Source organism: Chionomys nivalis, chromosome 6, assembly GCF_950005125.1.
Source record: "Chionomys nivalis chromosome 6, mChiNiv1.1, whole genome shotgun sequence".
Classification (NCBI taxonomy): Eukaryota; Metazoa; Chordata; class Mammalia; order Rodentia; family Cricetidae; genus Chionomys; species Chionomys nivalis.
In genome coordinates, this window is record NC_080091.1 from 47,062,520 (window position 1) to 47,085,905 (window position 23,386).

The following is a 23,386-nucleotide window of genomic DNA, read 5'->3' on the forward strand; positions in this document are numbered from 1 at the left end:
GATCTGCCTGCTTCTGCTTCTAAGTGCTGGGATTGAAGGCACACACTATTACGACACGGAACTTCAAAGTGGACTCTTTGAAAAGTCTTATCTCCGGGAACCAGTGTTTTATGTCATGTAAGTTTCTGAAAAGTTGATGTGGTGATAAACATGGCACCTTTGCCCCATCTTCCCAGCTTAACTTCCAAAATGCTCTTCTCTCTGGGTTCAAATTTGCTTGAAATATTTTATACTTAAAACCTGAACTGCATAGTTGGCCAGGCGTTAGTCCTTTGTCCCTTGATGAGTTCTGCAGAGGTATCTGTACAGCAGTTGGGGCTCGTCACTGCCATTCCTTAAGCCTTGGGTTCATGTTGCATCCTGACATGTGCAAAGTCCTAGTAGAACATCTACTTCCCTGAACTATAGTCCTGATGGAAAGATGCCTGCTGTAACACTTCCTTATCCTGAGTATGTTAGTGTAGGTTTAAAGATGACTGAACAGTGATTTTTAGAAAATGTCATGTGTGCTTGTGTCAGGATGAACAATAATTAAAAGCAAACAAAAAAAATTTAAAGCAAACTTTTTTTTTTTTTTTGCCTATCAGTTAATACTCTCTCCTGGGATCTCAAGTGAGCTGAGTTTTCATCTTTTACTAAGATGCCTGGAAGAAAGCTCTGCTACAGCTAGTCCTGAGGGCAGCAGGCATCTGCAGAAAGTTCAGCACCTCCTTCCTATGGGCAAAGGAAACAACCTTCTGGACTAGGGTTTAAAGACATGTATGGTTTCCAGAGTGCATCAGCTCACTATGAGAGATCCCATTAGGGGTGTGGTGCTCCCTGCTGGCCATTCCTACTGAGGGTGAATGTGAATAGGTTAAGCTATTTAGGAAGTCTGGATGGTGGAAGCTAAGTTTGAGAATCCGAGGAGGGAGGAGGGAGACCAGAATCAGAGATAGAGAACTGGTGCGGGAGAATTGTCTGTATTCTGTCAATCATGTTTTAAATAAACGCTGCTTGGCCAGTAGCCAGGTAGGGAGTATAGGCAAAACAACCAGACAGGAAGTAGACAGGGCAATGAGAACAGGAGTATTCTGGGAAGAAGGAAGCTCTTTCCGCAGTCCTGCCCAGACCACCAAAGAAGCAGGATGTAATCTGCCCTGCTGAAAAAGGTGCTGAGCCATGTGGCTAACACAGATAAGAATAATGGGTTAATATAAGTTATAAGAGCTAATACGAAGCCTGAGCTAATGGGCCAAATCAGTTTATAATCCTATGGAGACCTCTGTGTGATTTTCTTTGGGACTTGCCAGCTGTGGGAACTGGGCAGGACAGAAACCCCAACAAAGCAGGCCAGCATGCTACAGAGAACACTAGTAGGCTAAGAGCAAGCAGGTTTCCTCTGTGGGCCACAGCATCCTGGCATCTTCAGTCATGGGGTACTCCACTAACTTTGATTATAGCTCTGCAATGGAGAAGAAGGCGTCTGAGGTAGTGGGGTGGTGGCAACATTAAGGCTAGCAAAGTGACAGCTGGAAACCATCTGTGTTTCATAGTGGGTTAGTAGGGGAAAGCCATAGGCATTTTGAGTTTTGTATTCTTTTTTTTCACGTTTATGTGTATGAGTGTTTGCTTACATTTATACATGTATGTACATGTATGTATGCATGTTCACCATGAGCATTCCCATGAACGAGCATCAGATCCCCTGGAGCTGGAGTTATGGATGGGGGTGATGGGACTTGGAGCTTCTGATAGAGCGACAACGGGTCTTAACCGCTCATCTATCTCCAGCAATTGAGCTAGGTAGTCCTTAGGATTCTGGGACTACAAATCTGAAATAGGATGTCTCATGTTCTAAGTGCTTCCATTTTGCTAAATACTTTCACCATCAAATCATGACGAAGAACTGCTTCTTCAGATCTGCAATACCTCGCATCCCCTAGGGTTGCTTCTTTTCTCAAGCTTGGCTTCAGAACACTGGAAGTTACTAAGAGGTAGTTGACGACCCCAACAGACTACTCGATATAGTTCTACAGCCTGGTTCCACATGTTAGGAGGCAGTGCCTCACAGGTCCAACTCAGTCTCCAGGCATCTCTAAACTTGCGAGTACTGGCTTCACAATGAGATTGTGTTCAGGTGTGCACTGATAATGAACCAACCAACTTAACATTGTTACTCTAGGAAGAAGAACTGTTGGAATTCAGTCTCACTTCTAACTGTAACTGGTTTTTAAAATATGAGGGGAAAAAAAAGTTCTTGTCACTCAAATTTTAGGGAAACATTTTATAATTTATATATAAAATTTCAGTAAGAAACAATGTAAAATGACAAGAATATCCACCTTACATTAAGAGTCAAAATAATAAAATAAAACCCAAATTTAAAAAAAGACAAAAAACCCAAAACAATGAAAAACCCACACACAATGAATGTAAATTTTAATTATAAAACAAGAATATGAACAGAGCATTTAAAATGATCTCAGTCATTTGGCAACTCATCATATCATTGCAAGAAACAAATCTGGTCTTAAGAAAACATTATTTTATGAAAAACTTAAGTTGGACAGTTTGTTCATTATGGGAGTTAAAACATGTTTAAAAAAGAACCTGGAGATAAAACCAGTTTCTATCCTGAAATAACTGTATAAAACAACATGACATCTTGAAGCTGAATAGACTGGAACAATCTCATCTTCAAGCATTTCTCTTCACTGAAACAGACAGTATGGAGATGGGGCAGAGGCTTGGGAATAGCACAAAGGAGAGGAATGAACCCACAGAGGGCGTAGGGTGCAACTTTACCTGAACCAGTCATTTGTGTTAATGGAGCTGGTGGCAAAGTCACAGAGGCAGGGATTATTGGAAAACAAGTTACATTCTTAAAAACCAGTCACGACTGTGGACGGAAAGTGGCGGAGTCCTTTCTTCACCTAAACTACTTGACTTGGATGCATGCGTGAATTTCTGTTTCCTGCCAGGCCATATGCAGATAGTTACAGGGCAGGTAGAGTCTTAGAACTCGTCTACTAATGACTGCATAGCATTTAAAACCTTTTTTTCATTAAAAAAAATAATAAAATAAAATAAACAGATATATAGTAAAGTTCACAGATAAGATTTCTCTGTAAAATAAATAAAGTGTTCATTGATTAGCATCATACATTGAGTAAAATACAGCCTATTTTTACATGTTTATATATTATACACAGATCCCCAGGGGGTAGCCTGGTGTCTGATGGGCTAGAAGGATTAGTGATGTGTCTTCATTGGGAAACCCCAATTTCCACTGTTAAAATATACACCTACTTTGCTGAGTTCAGATACAAAGTAAACTTATCTTCCTTTATCTGAAGTGAATGTACAATACCGTCTATGAACAATGGTTTATAAAGCTGTTTAAAACATAATAAGAACAAGCCTGCACCTAGGAACTTACAGCACATGCAAATCCTTTCCTTGTTTTAAAAAAGAAAAAGCCCATGGGGCAAGGCTTGTCCTTTTTCTCTCCATTGGGTTGTTCTTCAGGAAGCCAGGGCCAGGGCGCCAGCATTACCGCTTTGCCTTTTTCACAGGGGTTTCGTCCACTCTCTGCTGGCCTCTTGTTCGAGCTCCAGGAGGGCTGACTTCTCTCTTGCGCTTGATGGAAGGAGAGAGCTGCACCTTTGATCTGCATTGAACAAAAACCAAGACAGTGAGGAGAGTTAAAATCTGCTGCTTCAAATAACTTGGGAGTTCTTTAAAACGTGACACTGGAGGAAAAACCTCACAGTATTTAATACTAGAAGTGGCTGGAATGTCTGGTTCTTGACCTTGAACAGAGCACAGAACCCTGCACTGTGTCCCAGCCCTACCCAATAGGTGCTGACCTTGGTCTTATCAACATCCTTTCCTAGACCCTTGACTGATTGAGCCACACACACACAGTCCCAACTTGAAACAACGAGCAAGAACACAGCAGGACTTCAACCCAGCATCTGGCAGAATGAAAACCATGCTGCACCGAGTAGTAGAGAAGCCAGCTGGCAAAGGAGGAGGTTTAGAGGAGCAGGGTAACCGACCTCAGTCATATCATCATCCTCAGACATGTACAACTCTTGCAGGATCTCTGAAGCTTCTAGGACAAAGTGAGCCAGAGCACAGTGCATGTCTTTACACAATCAGTTTCCTACTTTCAGTACTCTGGACTGCTGTCCAAGCACTACTGTGGTCAAACAAATAACCCTCCTTTCTTAATGCTTTGGCAAGTGATTTCTTTTCCTCTTTTGAGATAAAGCGTCATGTAGCCTAGGCATGCCTTGAACTCCCTATGCAGCACAGGATGACTTTGAACTTCTGATCTTCCAGCTTCTGATGGTGATGTGACTTACATGCATAATCACGCCCTGCTTACGCAGTGCTGGGAATCCAACCCAGGACTTCATGCCCTCTAGGCAAGCACTCTTCTAACTGAGCCACATGCTCAGTTCTTTTTCCTAGTCATCCTGTATGACCCATCCGACCAATTTTTTTTTTCAGCTCCAGCTCAAAAGCCCTCCTCTTGGAAGCCTTCTACAGCTTCCTCCCCAGACACTACACAGTGCTTTTGACTTTTACCACAGCATTAGCTGGTATAACTCGTTCCCTTTGCTTTTTCAGACTGTAGGTTACAATTGGTATTTTAAAGCAATGTGGTAATAGAGGATGACAGAAAATGCCACTGTCACTACCACTATCAAGTTTTACTAGTGAGCATTTGGTTTGTTACAGTAGCTAGAATCTGAGCACCAGTTGTATTAGTAAACATTTGATAGCGAGTTGCTATCAAAACTTTGAAAGTCTTATGCACATTCATTTCTATCATTAGAAAAGATATTTCTCTGGGCAGCTATACTGCCAATATCTGTTCATCACATGGTAAGCAAGCAGCAAATTCTTATAGATGAATTAAAAAGTTGGAAAACTATGGCTGGGCTGTGGTGGTGGCACATGCCTTTAATCCCAGCAGAGGCAGGCAGATCTCTGAGAGTTCGAGGCCAGCCTGGTCTATAAGAGCTAGTTCCTGGACAGGCTCCAAAGCTACAGAAACGACATGCTTACTGTTCATCTGATAGCAAATGAAAACACACCAAGTTGAACAGTGTTGCAGATAATATGGTTCTTACAGGTTATCTATGAATGAGCTGAGAATAGCTAAGGAAGATGTTTGTTAATAACCTATTCCAAGCTGTGATACGGGAAGCCACAGGCCACAGGGAACACTAAGTTACTATTGAGCTGCTTACAGCAGGAGCCAGTGTTGTGCTGTGAGTTGTTAGCGGGAAGCAGAATCTCTAGTCAGGCTCCCTTTTTCTTCTTGTGGGAGCTTGGTATATTGATCAAGCCCTTTCCTTATACCCAGAAGCCTGCTGGAAGTACAGACTTAGAGGCCCAATGCTTAACAGTCACAACTGGCATGTCCACCATGTGATTCCTCTGCACATTCAATTCTGAGAAACATGCAACCAGATTGTCCTGATTCTAACATATACATGGAAAATAAGAATGAATATTTTATCTCACCCAGCAAGGATGAGAATTTTCTTCCTTTCTAAGACTGGTTGATGGATCAGAGTACAAACATATTACAAGTGTGCTATGAGGATCGAGCACTGTAAGAGAGTGCAGAACAATCTTTGTATTCATGGAATCATCTTTTGTTTATGAATGTTATCATATACACAGAGCAAAACAAGTTCCCAACATCAAGGAAGAAACTTAACAGTTCAGGGCGAGAAGTAAAATTAGGCTACCTACACCATTGCCACCTGTTCAGTGCGGACTGCAGATGCAATAGGAAGGCGATGAGAAAGGGCTGCGACAGAGAAGAGGCCCTGAAGGAAGGGGGCTTGAAGAAAGGAAGACCTGACTCACCGAAGCAGGCGGTGAGCACCCACTGCTTTAGCACAGCAGAGGCAAAGAAGAAGGACCGTGGAAGCAGAAGAGAATCAGGCTGCGGTGGAAGGTGCAAGCTGCAGGTGGCTGTTTGAGAGTGCTTTTGTTTTGTTTCCTTCACAGTACTCTAAACCAGACATGACTAAGCCGTGACATGCTTCACCACACGCTGCAGATTAAACTAAGTGCTCAGACATGCAATCACTTGAGAAGAAACATGCCTGACTTTAGTCTTTGTACATGAAAGTCGACCAGTAAGGCTCACAAGACTCAAGGACAACCTTGTATGTCTAGGTTACATGGCAAAGACACTTTTATTTTAGGTCTTCCTATTTCTGGAAACCCATGATCCCCCCAAGACAGCTATTCTTAAGAAAATAGGAAAACCATTACTTGGGAGTTAAACAACTTGAAGAGTAGGCAGGGACTTACCTTCCTAATGGGGGAGATTTACTAACTTTTTCGCTGGTAGATAACTTCTCTTTTGCTAACTTTTGGCGATTTCTAGGAGAAACTGTTTCTGGGATGCCAAGTTTGGATGTTGCACGTGTAGATGGCTTGCTATGATGCTTTCTGAAACACATTATAGAGAAACTGGGCAATAGTAGAACTGGATTCTCTAGGCCATTGGACTACTGGAAAGGAAGAGACTTCTCATAGGCCAGACAGCTAAGGACACTCAAAGAATCAAAGGAGCTGGGTCTCTTGATAACTGCTATTAGAGACTTCAGTGTTAGTCAGGACTAACTCTACCTCCAGGACATTTTCTTTGCATATTTCACCACAATTGAGATGACCCTGAAAAGAGCAAATATGTTGGCTGGACACCAAAGAGTTTATCAAAACAGAGTAAGAGGCTAAAGTTATTGATGGCACGACTCACAGTGCTAAATGCACAGTAGTCAGTTATAAAAGAAAGAAATCAGATTAGGAAGAGCTAACTTTTAAGAGAAAAGGAAGAGAAGGGATTTATTTAGTGTATGATATAGTATAGGATCCAATTAGAAACAACTCCAATTTGAATGCATATTGAAAATCAGTTATCTATAAGATCAGAAAAACCCTTCTAGATTATTTAGTCCACATCTGATGTGGAGCATTTGTTTCTTAGAGAGGATATAGACTAGAGAGCAAACAATGATTAAGATGACAAGGAAGCGCAGGACAAAAACAAGGCCTGGAAAGTGTCCTCAAATACTTAAGGGAAATCATTATGAGGCGCCAAGAGATGAACTTGAAACAAGAGCAGAAGTCATAGGGAGGCTGGCTTCTACAGTGCACAGGAAGAGAAAGCCAGGGTGGAAGAGGTTTGTCTGCCCCTCAGGTCTGTGCAAGAGCAGGACTAACACAGCGGAGGTGCGTGACTTAGGTGCTCAAGGTTAGCAGTGCCAGAGCGTCTCAGAGTGTACAGCTGGCCACGAGGACCCGGGAAACCACAAAGATACCAGAGTTCTAGGACCAATCAACACATGTTGAGAAATTTAAACCAAACAGAAAAGCATCTGTTAATAAATTATATAATCAGGCTGGAGTGGTTCAGCGGTTAAGAATACTGGTTGCTTGCTCTTTCAGAGGTCCTGAGTTCAATTCCCAGCAACCACATGGTGGCTCAACCATCTATAGTGGGATTTGATGTCCTCTTCTGGCATAAAGGCATATATGCATACAGAGCACACTCAATAAATAAATCTTAAAAACAAAACAAAAAACAACTCATGTTCTTATAACATTGATAACTTAAGTAATCACTAACTTATAAATTATGACTTATTCTTTTAAAAATGTATTTTCCTTATTCTTAAATAATACCATGCATGTATATAATGCAATTTGGTTATAGTTTTGAAAGGCATGCCTACTAGTGATTGTTGGATACACTCCGGAAGACAGAAAGTCTAAGGAACTTTCTGTAGTTGAGTCCCACTACACAAGGATTTCTAGGATTGTAAGAGGGAAGCAGAGGTACTAATGAGATAGGGTGCTGCACCCATGTATAGGGTGCTACACTCTAGCATGTTCACTATCTCACTAGGGCTCTTGGCTCAGTGACTCCTATTCATCTCAGCTGCCCCTCTCCTCTTCAACCCCTCTCTCCAAAAGCCCAAACAGTGGGCCGTTTTAACTTTAACCATGTGAGCTCCTGATTGTGTCTTTTGTCTTTAAATAATCTCACTCTTTTGAGAAATCAAACCATGTTGCCAAAGGCTAAGAATGTCTAAGTTCGGATTCTTTAGAAATGGGTTGATTTTAAACGTTTGTAAACATGATACAGTATTATTATTTTATTATGGGAACAGGCATTAAGGGTAATACTTTCAAAGAAAATATTTTGGACCTTTTTGATTAATTGTGGAGAATGAAATTATAGAAGATTATGCCAAGATCAACAGTGTGTGATTGACACTGAAAATGGGAAAGTCTCGCTCTAGAAAGCGCTGGTGAACACTAGGAAGGGCTATGCAGCACGGCCCCCCTCATCTCTCACGGTCTACAGTAAGAAAGGGCACTGCTGGGTCAGCAGGTGCAGGGACATGGGAAGAGCTAGGGAGGAGTTTTATGGGCAAATACTACAATAGGTTTTCTTCCTTTAGGGCTTTGCCAAACCTGAAAGATTTCATTTTATTTTACGTATATTAACTTAGAAGAAGCAGAGAGAACTGACTTCTTTAAACTCATGGGCCCAGTTTCCCCCTAAAGTTTTGTGCCTCTACTAAGGTTTGAGAGAACATACTTTAGGGGAACACACAAACTCAGGCAGTACATCAGGATCAGCACAGGTAATGACGATGTGTGGGCCTCTGGGCTCCTGCATGGTCCTTAGCACACAGTGTCTGAGAAAATAGATGTTTTAAAAACATGTCTGGAGAGAATTGACAGTTTTCATCAAACAAGCTTTTAAACCAGGCAAAGCCTTTCAAGTAATCTCCCAGGAACTGAGACAGAAAATACATTCTCTACGAGATGACACAGTCAAGAAGAGAACACGGACAGGAACCGGCTTCAAAAGAGTCCCAGGACACCCGGAGCTGCTTCCAGACAGAGCAGCTGCTGACGGCCTCTGGAGGCTCTTGGTTGTTCCCATTACCTCTGTGCCTCTGATCTAGTGGTAGATCTCGTGGTGGCTCCCAAGGGCTCATCCTCCTCCTCTTCTTCCTCTTCCTCATCAGACTCCTGATCTTTTCTGTCCTCAAATGTTTCCGAAACTGATTTCTGGCGCTTTCTTTCTGGCTCTGAGGATTCTGTTCAGAAAGAAGGGTAACACCTGGACTATACAATTCCCAAAGACACTTCCAAAGGACAGTCATGGAGTAGAACTTAGGATATTAGCAACTTGGAAGCAGAAGAAGTGCTTTCCCACTTCCTTTTGGTTTCAGTACTTGCAATTCACAACTGTTTACCTTAATCTCAAACACATTTGGGATAGTTTACTTATGCAGTTCACAGCCAGCATTTGCAAAAAATTCACATGAGCTCAGAAAAGCATCTGGGATGTGCCATTTCTGGCAGGGATTAGAGCATTTCACACACATTTATGCAACATTAATTCTAGTTGCACCCAGCTGGAATTTTCTTCATCCAAAAAAGTTTTTTTTTTTTAAAAAAGTGTAATTTTTGAAATAATAGGACTGCAATTAACAATGTACAAATGTATTTATTTCTTGTGTTTTTTGTTTTGTACTCTAATTTGCTTTGTTACATTTTTAAAAACAAATTTATTTATTTATTTAACATCTCAGTTAAAGTTTCCTCTTTCTCCTTTCCTCCCACTCCCCTCTCATCCCCTCCTCTGTTCCCACCCTGCAATCTGCTTCTTCTGTTTCTGTTTAGGAAAGGGAAGGTCTCCCATGAGCATCAACAAAACATGGCATACCAAGTTGCAGTAAGACTAAGCACTCCCACTCCCATTTCTTTAATTGACTTGTTTACGAGAGAGAGAGAGAGAGAGAGAGAGAGAGAGAGAGAGAGAGAGAGAGAGAGAGAGAGAGTCATACCAGCGTCATCTGATGAAGTCAGTGAGCGTTTGGGCTTTCTTCCTCTCCGACGCATACTTGCTAATTTTTCTTCACTATCATCCTAGAAGCAACAGCATTAAAGTTGAAAGTGTAGTTAGCTGAGCATTTATTAAACTTATTTCTAGAAAATAAATCTTAATGAGAAAACTAACACTTACATTGCTTATATCTTTTTCTTGTAGGTTGGATGTTTCTTTATTAGACTCATCTTTAAAAAAACAGAAATTAAATTTCATCAGTAGGTCTGGCCCATTATATCTGTCGTTATTCTAATGCTAATACACTGTTATACAATTAGTCAGTTTGGATGTTTTTTCAAGATTTGGGAATATCAGCAAATACCACAATGAAAGATCTTCAGAAGGTAACCTACATGCAAACAAAAAATTGGGGTTTGCAGAGGTAACTAGCTCAGTAGTGAAATGCCTGTCTTGGAAGCATGGGGGCCCAATTTCAGACCCTCAAACCAACATGCTGGTGAAGTGGAGAGAAAGCCATGAGCCTAACTGGTGATTCCCATGCTGATAAGAGACCCTGTCTCAAAGGAGACAGATGACATTCCTGACAGTAACACCTGAGGTTTTCCGCTGATATCCACATGCAGTGCAGACATACGTGCACACAACTACATCACCCTGCCCTACTCTCACATATACATATTAAAAAAGCAAACATAAAATGTACTTATATTTCATATATAACTCATTCACATGCAATATTTTTAGTGCATTGGTATTCTGAGAGCAATCCACAGGAAAGTTATGGAAATTTCCACTTTATCATGTCAACACTGGAAAAGTTTTGGATTCTGAAGCATTTCAGACTTTTGAATAGAGATGCTTCTTTTAAATCTCAGTACTGCTCTATAAATACTTCAACCTCAGTTTACAGTTTGGAAAAAGTATTTTGAATAACTTGGTTTCTATAATTTGTTCAGTCACATAATTCATGAGCAAAGTGGTATTTGGATTCTTTTCACTCCAGATACACATATCAGGGAAACACACAAACAACTACAGTAGAAGTCTGTTGGTAGACTATCCTTTATTCTTTAAACATCTGTCTTACGTTGAGCCTATAATTTGTGATCCTAGAGAAGCTAAATAAGAAGGTGAACCCAAAGAAAAACATATTTATCCTCCTGGATATTGGAAGTGGACAAGATTGCCGGGCAGGGGTGGGGAGCATGGGGGTGGGGTAAGGGGAGATGAGGAGAGAGAAGGGAGAAGGGGAGGATAGGGAGAGCTTGGGGGAATGGGATGGTTGGGATGGAGGAGGTGTGGATGTGGGAGCAGGGAAGTAGATATCTTAATTAAGGGAGTCATTTTAGGGTTGGCAAGAGACTTGACTCTGGAGGGGTTCCCAGGTGTCTAAGGAGATGTCCCCAGCTTGTTCCTTGGGCAGCAGAGGAGAGGGTGCCTGAACTGCCCTTATCCTATAGCCAAACTGATGAATATCTTGCATATCAACATAGAACCTTCATCTAGCGATGGATGGAGATAGAGACAGAGACCCACATTGGAGCACTGGACTCAGCTCCCAAGGTCCAAATGAGGAGCAGAAGGAAGGAGAACATGAGCAAGGAAGTCAGGACCACGAGGGGTGCATCCACCCACTGAGATGGTGGGACTGATCTAATGGGAGCTCACCAAGGCCAGCTGGACTGAGACTGATGGAGCATGTGATCAAACCGGACTCTCTGAATGTGGCTGATGGTGGAGACTGACTGAGAAGCCAAGGACAATGGCACTGGGTTTTGATTCTGCTGCATGGATGGGCTTTGTGGGAGCCTAGTCTGTTTGGATGCTCACCTTCCTGGACCTGGTGGGAGAGGGGAAGACCTTGGACTTCCCATAGGGTAGGGAACCCTAACTGCTCTTTGGACTGGAGAGGGAGGGGGAAGGGGAGGGAAGAAGAAAGAGGTGGAAACTTTTAATAAAAAAAATAAAATAAAAAAATTAATCTAAAAAATAAATAAATAAACATTCATCTTATGTAGACATTACAATTTTCTGAGAACACGTTATGATACGGAAACTAAAGATAATGTAGTATATTATTTGCATATAAAATTATGGGCAAATACTCAAAAACTTGAGAGTTATTTTTTTTTTTTTGGTGGGGGGTAGGGGAAGTGTCTAATTTTGTAATTTTGTAGCCTAGGCCACCAGGCTGGGCTACAAAGGTTCTGCTCCTCAGATGAAGAGCGTATTTTCTCTTTTCTGAAAGCTCACTTATGAACATGGAAAAGTTAATCCAATAAGAACAAAGAAGTCTGTCCTAAGCTGGTCATCATTACCCAGACTCAGAAACTAACAAAAAATCAAAACCACCACATAATCACATAGATCACAAGCTTTACAGTGAGTCTGAGGCACAGAAACTTCTCTTATGGATTTAAATACTATAACCAAAGAAGGCTAAAAACCCAACAGAAGCAGAGCCTTTCTTAACAAAACAGAAATAAAAATGTCAAAAGTCAAAAAAACTCAAATAACAAAACAACCTTAATTTACCAAAAGACAAGAAAAAACATGAAGCAAGATCAAAAGCTTAGATAATTAGGTGTGTAAACACTGCAGACAGGTTTCCGTCCTTGCTGTGTCTTGGTGATCAAGACTGTCTGCGTTCTCAAGTTACACTGACAGCTGTCACATTCGTCCTCTTTCTATACTATCGACCCGTTAAACCCACTGATACTGTTTTCTTTCATTTAAAAAATCATTAAGCTAGGAGGTTAAAATGTACAAACTGTTAAAAATCTGGAAAAGACAGACTAAATAATAAGAAATACTTTTATTTCTACTAGCTTCCCATCCGGGGACAACCACTGGATGGTTTGGGATTTTTGGGGGGAGAACTCCCCCTTTGGAATGAGGATAAAATACTTGAGATGGTTTCATCTCAGGTCTGGAGGCTACAGAGGGTTCTTCTGCAAATTCTTATTCCTTTGAGCACAGTAGGTTCTCGGGATGAGCCCTGCTTTCATGGTAACATGCTCCAAAGAGCTACTTCTTCCATTTCATCTCAGCACTAACACAGCATTCAGCAGCTCAGACACTGCAGTCATCTCCCTTCAGCCTTCACTATTCTGCCTTCTACTGCCTTGTCCTTTTGTGATGTCACTGTCCCAGATTGAAACTCTGACTAAAGAAAAACAGTAAGTGTATGTAACAAAAAGCCAACTCATTTCAAGGAGAAACAATGAAATTGTAAAATCTCCCTTAATACCAAGGCTACGTTCGCTGTTCAAGTAGGAAAAACCTTTTTATTTAGAAAACCCTCTGAACAGTCCTTGTGCAAATGAACTGAAAACACAGCAGCTCCTTAGACCACAGGCAGAGGAATTTCTAGTACATACCTGCTTGGCTGGTTTTCAGCTTGCTGCTAGGTGGAGACTGTTCTACCTAAGTTTAAACGAGCAAAAATTAAGATGAACAGTTTGTCATCATCATATAGAAAGGCAACCAGTAAATTTTAAGCTGTTTACTTAACACACAATCAGAATAATGGGGACCTATTTGCTGTGGCTAGTCAAGAAGAGCTAGCATGTGGGGGTGCCCACGCTTCTGAACAATCTCTAACAAGTGTCTTTTGTGTCTTCCTACCATCATGCTGCAACTCTAAAGACTGAATGCCAGAAGAACGAAATGTCAAAGCTGTCAGTTTTCCCTGAGGCCAGCACGCCCTTTGACACGTGGGTCTCTAGACTCTGCAGTCCTACAGTACTATGAGAAAAGCACTTTAGGTGCTATAGCACTTCATAGGGAGCAGTCTCAAAGGGTTACATTGCTGGCCACAGGCCACAGGTCTGGAAGGAAGTGACAAAGCTGAGGTTTAAATCCAAAGTGATGGTTTCTACACCACAGCTCCCCACCACTGAAGTACATGGAATGAAATCCTCAACATGACGATTTCACTGGGTATGTACTTCAGAGTCACAGATAAGAACATTCAGCGAGATAAAGGAGCAGTACCGGAGATGGCTGACTTAATAAATAAAGCACCTGCTCCATAGGCTGGGATCATAGTGCTGTATAAAAACCTGATGCAGTGGTGAACACTGGTGACCCAGATGGGAGAGGCAGGTAGATCCTGGAAGTTTCCTGGTCAGCCACTGTACCTGAACCATGAGCTATAGGCTAACTGAGAGATCTTGCCTCAAAAGATAAGGTGGGGAGTTATAAGGAAGACACCAGATGGCAACTCTGGTCTTTATGTGCACATGCATGTATTTAAACATGTGTGCTCTGACATGAACGCACATATACACTACACTCATATCCACACGAATAGCACTGATGATTCCTCTGCTCTAAAATTAGGGTATATTAAGTATAAAAACAAATCAAGAGAAAACCATAAGGCAGCAAAGGTTATCAGAAGCTTCCCTTGTAAAGTCACTACTTGAAACCACACAAAACAGTGAACTTCTGTATTTTAAGCAAGGTGCTCTACTTTTACATAGCTGAACTTCTAGGTATGGATGGAACGGCTTAATAACAGCTACTGAAACTGTGCATAGGAGGATACTACTAGTTAATGCATTATCTGAATGGCTAGCCCACATTTTAAGAAAGTCTTTTCAAGAAAATAAGTAAAACAAAGTTGTTCACAGCACTAGATGCTCACAGGCCAAGAGCACATATTTGAATAGGTCTTTTCTCATCTTTTGCAATTACTTACAGTGGTAATGCCAGTCTCTGCTTTGGAGTCTTCTTCTAAAGAAACAATAAAAAAAAATTACTTAGATGGTAAATTCAGAAAGTTCTTATGTACAACTTGAAAATGAGCCAAACACCTACTTGTTTTCAAGCCTATTTCTGCCGGGTATTTGCGAGGTCTTCCTCTTTTCCTTTTAATAGCTATTGGCTGATCATCCTAAGAGGGAAGTGAAAAAAAAAATGCCCAAAAGAATAATTTATTCAACTGTATCGACTCAGAGTTCCCTTGTTAACAGGACTGGAACCAAGCCTAGGCATGATGTTCAAAGTCTTGCATTTATTCTCACTGCAGTCCCTTGCTTAGAGAGTACTGACAGTCCTGACTCCAGAGTTCCATGGGGGTAACGGGACTCAGTGAGTGCTGTCCCAGACAAAGAACTATGTCTGCCCATTTAAACTGGGATTTGGTTTAAGCTACCTGTGGCTAAATGCTATCTCCTACAAAAAATATAGAAATCTAGTGAGTTTCTCACAAGAAACTGTTAAAGAGTTGGTACACTACCTATGGCTGGTTTGGATTTAGAGGGCTGTTTCAGGCCACTCCCAGAAGCTCCCTGTGAATGATTAGGTTGGAAGCAAGCATGGCTGGCATGGCCTTAGTGAAGCTGCAACCTCCTGAGAACCTGTGACCTTGCCTCACCAAACTGGGTCTCCATGGATGCGCCTACTGCTCCCATTTCCTCATTTTCTCCTGCAGCACTAAGCTGCTAGGCCAGGAACCCGACAGTGCTCATGTAGAGCATTGTACTGACCATATGTGATGATGACATAAGTAGGTTTTATATAAATGCTTCGATAAGATAAGATAAAAAGAATGAAATTAATCAGAATGACATGAATAAAGTATACTGTTTGGAACAGAGTCCCACTGCACTGAAACTGGCTAAAAACTACTTATGAAAAACTCATGCAGAGGAACAGGAAACATTTGAAAGTCATTCTGAGAGAATCAATAGGAAAACCAATTCTCACCTCCTGTGACTTGATACCATCATCTTCATTCAACTCAATCTTTTCGCTTGTACCCTCATTGCTGCTTAAATCATCTGGAAAAAAGGCACAGTTCAATGTGGTGCTGATGACCAGATAAGCTTTCATCACACCCCAGAGGATCTGCAGTCCCAGACAGACAGACAGACACACACACTTTATTTGCATATCTTCATTATTAAAACCAACAACCCTGATTTAGTTAACTAAGAAACAGCATACTTTTAGAAGAGAATCTAACTTAAAAAAGATCCCCAGACTTACGCATAAGGTACTATGTTCACTGGGGGGAGCAAATGGGCAAAAAGGACATTCCACAGGTGAAGTTTACTGTTGGCTTAGTCGCCAACACCCATGAGCGGGGCTTTCACTCACCTCTGTCTTCCAGGGAAGTACTGTTTGACTTTGAACTCATTTTAGAGAATTCCTCCAGATCTCTAGAGTTCTCTTCCTGTGGAGAATTTGAACTAGATCAGAAGCTCCATTTTCAAATTTAACTTTGCCTTCATTCATATTCCCCTGAGTTTCTCTCAATAACAATTTCCTAACTGTCATTTAGAATAGTTTGATAATTGTGTTTAAAAACATAACCAGTATTGCAGTTAGTAGAACTGTTAAAAAGAGATTCAAAAAAATTGAAGGCAGAAAAGTAAGTTTAGATATAAAATACCAAGGTCAGGGTTTGTTTTACATTCTTTCTCCAAAATGTACCTTTTCTACAAGACACTCCAAAGGAAGAATTACTATAAATTATATTTCTTTATGGAGTGGTAGAGGAGAGTAGTACAGTGAAGGATTAGGAGAGAATATACCAAAAAGAACATCTAAGGATTCAGATGAGCTAATTTAGAGTATTAATCCCTAACAGTGAAATTATTCACCATTAGTTGAAAAAAGTTTTGAGCATGAAACATCAAGTGAACCCTGACTGCTACAATAATGACTGGCCTGGCAAGACATGGCCATAAGTGCTACAGTGGCATGAACACCATGGAAGCAACCAACCACTTTCTGATTAAAGTCCCACTCCACAAGATGAAACTCATACTTGGGTTACTGCTGGGCAGAGAACTTGTGACTAGACTACTATTTCTGCTAAATGGACACAGTATTAAACTGACTCTTAATCACTTTCTATTATACCCAGAGATGCATCTCTTAACTCTCATCAGAGAAGCTTCTATTTGTAGTAGACAGAGATTAACACAGAGATCCACGACTGGTCAAAGTGCAGAGAATAAAAGAATGCTGACTGCTCAGCCCTAAATGGGACATCTATATCATATCCCCTCCTCCCAAGGCTCAGGATCTTCACAGAAAAAGGGGCAGAAAAACTGTAAGAGCCAGAGGCTGTGGATGACTCCAAGGTAAAAGAGTCCTTTGGATATAGCAGGGAAGCTGCACATATAAACTCACAGTAACTGACAGTATGCACTAGCTCTGTGGTACAAGCTCAGGCCAGAAAACAACCCGACATGGAAAGGGAAGACAGATCTCAAGTCTCAGCCTTAGCTGAAGAGCTACTGACAATGGACAGCTATTGGTAGAGGGAGAGTCAGTTCTCTTTAAAGTGTTTTCCCTGGTGAGTTTATCACACTCCAGTGCAAGGCCATCCAAGAATATATGGGTAGTACAACTGAACTTAACATGTTAAAAAAAGTTTCTGGTGAGTAGAAAAGGGATGGGAACAAAAATATATATCTAACATGTGTTTTGAAAACGTCTTTTGGTTAGTCAAGGATCACTAATAGAAAAATCAGTTCTGGTGCTCTATTGTAAAGTAGTATGACTACAGATAGTGGCAATGTAGTATATTAAAAACCGCAAGACAGAATTCTGAGTGTTTTCTACCACATTGAAGCAATACTATTTAAATAAACAAATAAGCTTATTTATTTGAACACTGCACTTATACATGTACCACACTACAACATGATCTCTCACCACAAATATATATGTGTGTGTGTGTGTCAATTAAAACCTAAGTTAAAGTTTAAACAAAACTCCACAAAATGTTTACAACACTAACATACTCAAAAAAAGCAGACAAAGGGAGGAGATCAAGATAAATTTAAAAATTCAAGTTTCATTCCAGGACAGGCTCCAAAGCTACAGAGAAACCCTGTCTCGAAAAACAAAAAACAAAAAAAAAACAAAAAAAATTTTCAAGTTTCAATTTTACTACCCTAATGGTCTTTTATATAACTATAAGTAATTTCCATTATTATAAATTTTACTTAAATTACTTTTTCATGGCCCCCTTTCTTTTCCCTGTGGCACTGGAGGGTCTAGGATTGCCTTCACTGTCCCTTCCCTTCGCAAAGGCACTCAGTGTCACCGGGTGTTTTGTCTTAGCTATTTGTAGCATGTGCTTGGTGCACATCATAGTACATGTATCGAGGTCAGAGGAGTTTTCAGGAGTCAGTTCTCCCCTTCTACCATGTGAGTCCCAGGATTTGAACTTATGCTGTCAGACTGGCTAGCAGTGCCTTTACCCCACTAAGCCATCTTGTTGGCCCACTTTTCAGGGACTTAATGAGGTATAAATATATATAAAGTAAAACTATCCACATTATATCACAATTAAGGCTTTCTAAACATTTGAGTTTTTGGCCTACTTTGAGGCAGGTTCTTTTTCTAATAATGAGGATAACAAAAAGCTTGTGGTATCTTCTAGTAATAGCAATGTGAGCTCAGGCATTTCTCATTTGTCTGTGACTACATAATGAATGTTTTCTTTGCAGGAGCCCTAAGTATCCACTGAGGAAGGTCACTCCAGTAAACACTAGACTAACAGATTCAGCAGGCTCATTTAACTGATTATTTGTAATCTCTAATCACATGATGCTGAAACCTAGGGGTCATTCTCAAGCCCTCTCACCTGTGGAACACCCAGCTTTCCTTCCCTAGGGTATCTTGAAAGCACTATATAGCCAGGACCAAAACAAGGAATTATGGACCATGACTGACAATGAACTCAGTGCCTGCAGACACCAGGGCAGTCTCTGTATTATTCACAAGAATTTTAGAATAATTTTAAATAGAAAGAAGAATTAAAAAGCAGTTCTGTCATTTAATTATTATTCTAGAGTAGTGGTTCTCAACCTTCCTAATGTTGTGACCTTTAATACAGTTCCTCATTTTGTGGTGACCCAAACACAAAATTATTTTCATTGCTACTCCATAACCGTAATTTTGCTGTGATGAATCATAATGCAAATACCTGTTTTTTTTTTTCTGATTATCTTAGGTGATCCCTGTGAAAGGGTTGTTCGAGCCTCCCCCACCAAAGACATCAAGACCCACAGGTTGGGAACTGCAGTTCTATTGGTTTCTCACTCTTTCAGCTTGGGAGGGCACAATTTAGAACATGGAAGATCAGCCCAACTGAGAAAGCCTAACAGCTATCTCTAAAGCAAGCTATTTAACCTGCCCTCATTAATACTCGGGCTCATGTACAGAGTGACTTCCAACTTAGACCTTTTTCATGTGCTAGAGGGTAGAAGGACAGAGGTGTGCCTGTGGTAGCTGGTGTTTGCTCAAGTTCATGTGTGGCTGGAGATGCTATACAGTCTTCATGTCTATTTCCGGTTGTGGGATGATTCTTACAGAATGAGTACTGGGTCCCTCAAATTCTGAAAGCTCCCAATGACATGCATGAACTCATTTTTATTCTGTTTTCCTTTTTCCAGTGCCTGGAATTTTTCCAAATTCAATTTTTAACTTCCTTTACTCTTGCCATACCAACCTGACAATGACTTTATTGCTTCTAAAAGTGATACATATTTACTTCATGAGCCGTCATAGGAATGGTAAAATCACTCCCAACCTAGTAGACTAGTCTACAGATCACCGTTACTGTGAAGTGGAACATTAAATAACTTCTGAACACAGCTTCTGTACAGGAAAATATTATCCATGCATGCTTTTTCTTTTTCATTTATTATGTATACAGTGTTCTGTCTGCATATATACCTACAGACCAGAAGAGGGCACCAGATCTCATTACAGATGGCTGTGAGCCACCACGTGGGTGCTGGGAATTGAACTCAGGACCTCTGGAAGAACAGTCAGTGCTCTCAACTACTAAGCCATCTCTCCAGCCCCTCAATGCATGCTTTTTTATGTTGAAGGACTGAAGACGGAGCCCAGGGTCCTATGCACTCAAAACAAATGCTTTATCTCTGAGGTATCAGATTTTACTTAAATTCATTATTTAAAAATTTACATGAAATTGAGGGGAAATAAAAATCTCCTTCAAACTTTTCTCTATTAATTTAAAGGATTATCTTATGATCCTAGCTGTGAACAGGGCAATGAGGAATGAGTTAAAAGCTTATTTCTTTCCTAGGCACAAACTCACTGAAATTCATGGTACTAAGCAGCTTTTCATTTTGGCTGTTAAAAGTCCTTTCTTTTTAGTTAGTTCCCCAGTTCTTGGGGACACAAGAACGGCTTTAATGAGTTGAATATCTGCATAAAACTAGAACTAGGTGGAGAAAAATAACGTGGGCTAGAGAGACAGGAAGACATCACTCAAGATGTTCCCAGAAGGAATTGTGCAAATCTGGGACAAGCAGAAAGAGGAGCAGAGGGAAGGCAAGGACCCATAGGCTGCTTCTCTGAATCCCGAGACAAATATAAGAGCAATAGGAAATGTTCAGATCCAGGGCTGCCAGACTTGGGGCAGAAAGTATTTAGAGGCAGCATATCAACATTTCTAAGTAACACTATATATCACCACTGGTGTAAGTATATCTATGCTAAAGACACCAGAGCTGGAAGAAAACATCTGGAAACCCTGAAAATTAAGCAAGACCACTGAGCAAAATTATAAGTGAGCACTGTAACTATTTGTCACATTACTACAATCTTGTAGATTACAAAGTAGAAAATTATCTATCTTTTATAACAAGGTGATTATTGTTAGATACATGATATAATATAAGGATAGTAAAATAAAAATTATAAATATTTACAGTGATGCAATTTGGCTACCCTCCCTACCCCCCTCCCCCAAACTTAAAACTAAAAACAGTAGAAAAATACCTTTGTGTCATGTGGCTCAGTCTCAGAATACTGTCTCTGTGCTCTTTCTATTCTGGAAACCAGGACATCTGGGCTATCATCTGTAAATCAGTTTGGAATCACAAAAGAACAAAAACTAACTTAAAATGAAATACAGTTCTATTTTAGGGCAGTTGCAGTTCTTTCTCTCTCTCTCTCTTTCTCTTTCCTTCTTTTAGGTCTATGATACACTAAAGCCAAAAGTTACTGTAAATATATTTAAAATGTTTGGGATTTGAGCACTCAGCACTGGTCTTTGGCTGTGCCGAAGAAAGAGAACATTAAAAAAAAACTCCAAATGTTATCAGGGCATAATAGTTTACCCTAGAACTCAGGAATGGAGGCAGGAAGGAGTATTGCCAGTTCAGGGTCGGTTTAGGCTATACCTCAAGACCTTGTCTCAAAAACAAAAACAAAACAACCACCCAAAAGTTTATACTCTGAGGTTTAGTGGGAACGGCTGGGCATATGGAGCTCCAGAGACACTGTAACTTTTCTTCCTTGAAAAAGTTCCATCTAAGAAACATAGCCTTGAGCTGGGACCTGGGTGTGGGAGCAGGCTGCTTGAGGAAGCAGAGTAAACCCCTCAGAGCTTCAACCTTTATTTATTAGATGCTGTGAGAATAAAATGGGGCTGTATATAAAGAACCATGTATAGTATCCGAATGTAAAATATGAACAATTTATTACCATAAAATAATCACAAGCATCTACTAAAAAAGGAGAAAAAATGCATTCTTTCTCATATGTTTACTAAATATTTAATGAATTTCTACTTTGTGTCAGGCACTGTCCCACATGGCAGTCATTAGCAATGTGTTTCAGGCTTATCTGTAGCCCAGCTAGGCTTGGACCTAATGTCCTGTTGCTCAGTCTCTTGAGAAGCTGAGATTCCAGAACCATGCCATCAGGCCTAGCATTAAGACAGAAAATTTCATGGTGCTATGCTAGTACATATTTAGATTTATTAGTATGGCCCATACACTGAAATAAATATTAATGAAAAAATTCAGTCTTTCATCTACACTGACCATATTCAAATGCCCAACACCCTCTAGTACTCTCTAGCCATTGTACTGATAAATAACTACGGGACATCCACTATTATAGATAATTCTGTCATATGGCTGTGTTACAGACTATATAATATCTACAGGATGATACAGAGGCATTATCATATGTGCTTTGGCTAAAGTATCTCATTAGCTCTGCCTGGTATCTGCATTCACTGCCAGCTGGCTCAGTCATAGGCCCCTATTACAGAGACTGGGAGATGTCCACAAGTTGGGTTTTCTTTAAGAAATTGTCTAATTTCTGGATCTATGTGTGAAAAGAACCTATTGGTGCCTCAAATTAGCCTCAAAGGTTATTAAGTAAACAGTTACTATCCTTATGAATTATTTTTTTGCCCCACATCATTAGATATGAATATAACTTTTCAGGCATCTAAAACAGAAGCACACATTAATACCTAGCTCGTCTTCTGAGGAGGGGTAATGCTCCTTCCTGTTTCTTTTAGACATGTGCCTTTCTTCCTCTTCAACCTGGAATTTACAATGACCATGTTATAGGCAGCACTTAAAGTAGGGACACATAGTAATAACTTTTATCATTTATAGTAAGTAGGTACATTAATTAAAAAAAATGCTATTAGAGACTTTACCACCTGTTGGGTGGTGGTGGTGGCACATGACTTTAATTTCAGCACTTGGGAGAAAGAGGCAGGAGGATTTCTATGAGTTTGAGGACAGCCTGGTCTACAGAGTGAGTTCTAGGACAGCCAAGGCTGCCTGTTTTGAGAAAAAAAATCTGTCTCTAAAAATCAAAAACAACAACAACAACAACAACAAAAAGAAGAAGAAGAAGAAGAAGAAGAAGAAGAAGAAGAAGAAGAAGAAGAAGAAGAAGAAGAAGTAGAAGAAGTAGAAGAAGAAAGAAAAAAAGAAAGAAAAGAAAAGGAAACTTTGGCACCTTCACTTAGACTGAGCTAATACAGTAGATGAATGCTAGTGCAAAACGATACATTCTGAACACATAACAGGGACACAGTACCTAAGCATTACAGCAGAGGAAACAGGCACAAATGATATGTGATACAGACCACTCTAACATCCGTTTAATTTATACAAAGAAATAATATTTTGACAGCACAAATTGGAACTTTAGAAAAAAAAGACACAGAGTTGGGTGGGGAGAAAAATACAGGTGGTGGGGAAGAACTGGGGAGAGGGCAAATATAATCAAAACATACATGAAACTTCCACATAACAATCAGAGCACAAACAAAACAAATAGAACTTTCTAACACCTTTCTTCACATAGAGGCTAGAATCCTACATACAACACAAGAACACTTGAGTGAACTATGCAACACACCTCTTCAGAATCTGCTTCAGCGCTGCATCCGCTTAGGGCTTCCGTGCTGTCTTTTGTACCGCTGAGTATTTCTGAATAGTAAACACAACAACAGAAATCATCTTAAACCTGGGTGTCTGTGCACGTGGTTAGGAAAAACTGTCTAGTCATCCTGTTGCATAGCAGTTATGCACTAGGCACTGTGGATGACAGTTCAGGTGGGAGAATGATGTATTCTCCCAAAAGTGCTGTTGTGTGTTCAGTGTGAAATGTGAATAAACATGGCCCAAGCATGAAAGGACTATGCCAGTGCCACAAAACTGAATTTTGCACAGCAAACTT

General features: G+C 40.4%; 1 protein-coding gene across 5 annotated transcripts in view; it reads right to left on the reverse strand.

Annotated features, from left to right (window-relative positions):
• Nucleotides 1-2,260: 2,260 nt before the first annotated feature.
• Bod1l1 (biorientation of chromosomes in cell division 1 like 1) overlaps nucleotides 2,261-23,386 on the reverse strand; it is a 55,608-nt gene continuing 34,482 nt past the window's right edge. For 3 of the 5 annotated variants that reach the window (XM_057771133.1, XM_057771131.1, XM_057771130.1), the window contains exons 15-27: nucleotides 23,066-23,136; nucleotides 22,161-22,233; nucleotides 20,672-20,751; nucleotides 15,998-16,073; nucleotides 15,605-15,678; nucleotides 14,714-14,789; nucleotides 14,595-14,629; nucleotides 13,270-13,315; nucleotides 10,067-10,116; nucleotides 9,888-9,969; nucleotides 8,981-9,134; nucleotides 6,328-6,468; nucleotides 2,261-3,652 (exon numbers count right to left, since the gene is read on the reverse strand). In XM_057771133.1, coding sequence (XP_057627116.1) covers nucleotides 3,535-3,652; nucleotides 6,328-6,468; nucleotides 8,981-9,134; nucleotides 9,888-9,969; nucleotides 10,067-10,116; nucleotides 13,270-13,315; nucleotides 14,595-14,629; nucleotides 14,714-14,789; nucleotides 15,605-15,678; nucleotides 15,998-16,073; nucleotides 20,672-20,751; nucleotides 22,161-22,233; nucleotides 23,066-23,136 — 1,076 coding nt within the window. In that variant the 3' untranslated portion in view covers nucleotides 2,261-3,534. The remainder of the gene's footprint in view (nucleotides 3,653-6,327; nucleotides 6,469-8,980; nucleotides 9,135-9,887; nucleotides 9,970-10,066; nucleotides 10,117-13,269; nucleotides 13,316-14,594; nucleotides 14,630-14,713; nucleotides 14,790-15,604; nucleotides 15,679-15,997; nucleotides 16,074-20,671; nucleotides 20,752-22,160; nucleotides 22,234-23,065; nucleotides 23,137-23,386) is intronic. The other 2 variants (XM_057771135.1, XM_057771132.1) reach the window with 1 other exon arrangement.